At 42.8% G+C, this 2358-nt stretch overlaps 1 protein-coding gene across 1 annotated transcript; it reads right to left on the bottom strand.

The window, feature by feature from the left end:
• Window positions 1-646: 646 nt before the first annotated feature.
• Window positions 647-1594, bottom strand: LOC150068218 (olfactory receptor 7D4-like). The gene has a single exon (XM_090352316.1). The coding sequence runs from the start codon at window positions 1592-1594 to the stop codon at window positions 647-649; it is 948 nt and encodes a 315-aa protein (XP_090208442.1).
• Window positions 1595-2358: the final 764 nt, after the last annotated feature.

The following is a 2358-nucleotide window of genomic DNA, read 5'->3' on the forward strand; positions in this document are numbered from 1 at the left end:
TATCTGTAATCCCAGCTGTGAGGGTGTGAGGCTGAGATCTGAGGATAGTGGTTTAAAGGCAGCACAGACAAAAGTCTATGAGAGTTCCATCTTTGAATAGCTTCCTCAAAAGGGGACTGTGTAGATGTGTCTGAAATGGTAGAGGGATAACCCTGACCAAAAATGCTGATGGAGAGCACCCAGGGGCTGAATTCAAGTTCCAGAAGAAGGAGTAAGAGAACAAAGAGGAGAAGGAGAAGGAAAAAGAGGAGGAGGAGGAGGAGGAGAAGAAGTTGTTCAGAATGTTGAGAGGAAGAATTGACATTGAAGAGGATAACTTAGGGGGATACTGTGTAAGCTTGGATTGTGATAAGTGCTTTCTATGTTCAATTTAGAAATGCTTTAATATGTCTGAATGGGTATATTAAGGACAATTCACATTGAAAAGACAAAGAGATTTTTAAAAGATAGCATGTAGAATTCTTTGTAAGACATGGCCACACATTGACAAACAAAGCCATAGGGCTTTGCAGAGTAGACATGATCTAATATCTCTTTTGTAGATGGAAAATATATAATGAGTCCTAAAATATAGGAAAAATTTTGACCATGCTGAAATTCAGCCGATTTGTCTTCTCTCTTCCAATGGACTACTTTGTTATGTGGTTCACAATCCATCAAGACAGGAGACTACTCTGCCTGGCAGTCTCCCCAGAGCCCCCATCACGTCCTGGTTCCTCAGGCTGTAGATGAAGGGGTTTAGCATGGGAGTGACCACTGTGTACATCACCGAGGCCATCTTGCTTCTGTGGGCAGAGGAGGACACCGCAGAGCTGAGGTACACCCCAAGTCCTGTCCCGTAGAACAAGGAGACCACGCAGAGGTGAGAGCCACAGGTGGAGAAGGCTTTGTGCTTGCTAGCTGCGTTGGATATCTTCATTAAAGAGGAGAGGATCTGACGGTAAGAGAAGAAGATTCCTAAGGCAGGAAACACACAGAACAGCACAGTAGCCACATACATAGAAATGTTATTGATAAGAGTGTCAGAGCTGGCCACCTGAAGAACCTGAGCTAGTTCACAGAAGAAATGGGGGATGGTGGTTCCTTGGGAGAAGGTTAATTTCCTCATCAGTAAAACATGGATTAGTGAGATGCAGAAAATGAGAAGCCAAGACAGAAGGACCAGGAGGCCACAGAAGTGAGGGTTCATGATAACTGGGTAGTTCAGTGGGTGACAGATGGCCACAAAGCGATCATAAGCCATCATGGACAATAGGAAATTATCCATTCCAGCAAAAACCAGAAAGAAATACACCTGAGTGAGGCACTCTGGGTAGGAGATGTCTTTCCTCTGGGTCTGGATGTTCACCAGCATCTTGGGGATGGTAGTAGTAGTAAAACAGACATCCACAAAAGACAGGTTGGAGAGGAAGAAGTACATGGGTGTGTGGAGGTGGGGGTCAGAGGTGACGGCCAGGATGATGAGCAGATTTCCCAGCACGGTGATCAGGTACATGGACAGGAAGATCCCAAAGAGCATGAGCTGGAGTTGAGGGTCGTCTGAGAGGCCCAAGAGGAGGAATGGTGATTCCCCTGTGTGGTTTTGTGCGGTCATAGCCCTGGCTGTTCTCCTTGGGGCAAGAAAGCAAAAGTTCAATCAATACCCACTGCTAGCTCAGGTGCTCATGCCCACCCAGGGATGCCTTTTTCTTTCTCTGATTGCTTTGCACGGGAGTGCTGTGCAAAGCCAATCACTTTAATATTATAGTATTTGGGTAAATATCCTTTGTTTTATATTCCCTGAGTTTTTGATGTCTTTATTTTCTGGTGGTATTCCTGGGGCTTTTAACTCAGGGCCTGGCTGCTGCCCGTAAGTTTTTTTTTTTGCTTAAGGCATTTTGCTAATTCAGATCCACTTCCAGCTCCTTGGTGGCTCATGGAAGATAAGAGTCTCACAGACTTCTCTTGACTGGTGTGGCTTTGAGCCATGGTTTTCAGTTTTCAGTCTCTTGAGTATCTTGGATGACATGTGTATCACCAGTGCTTTTCTTTGATTTCCCTTTTGAAATTTAAAGAGATTGATTTTGTTACAACCTTGTAGAATATTGGAAAGTGATTTCATGTACCCCTTTTGATAAACTCCATATTTTTTAATCCTATCAACTGTTTAATAGTGATGTATTATTTATTTACAATGGCAACAATCTTTATTTTCTGATATGACACTTCTCATGGAAGTATTTTTTATATAAATACAGTTCCTGTAGAAGCCACTATTAGATTTCAAATCATCCCTATCTATCTGTCTATTTGTTTGCCTATATAGCTATCTCCTAAGTGACATAAAGGACATTGATTTATTCAGCTGTATTAATTAGT

This window comes from Megascapheus bottae, chromosome 1 (genome assembly GCF_031878675.1).
Source record: "Megascapheus bottae isolate mThoBot1 chromosome 1, mThoBot2.hap1, whole genome shotgun sequence".
Taxonomy (NCBI): Eukaryota; Metazoa; Chordata; class Mammalia; order Rodentia; family Geomyidae; genus Megascapheus; species Megascapheus bottae.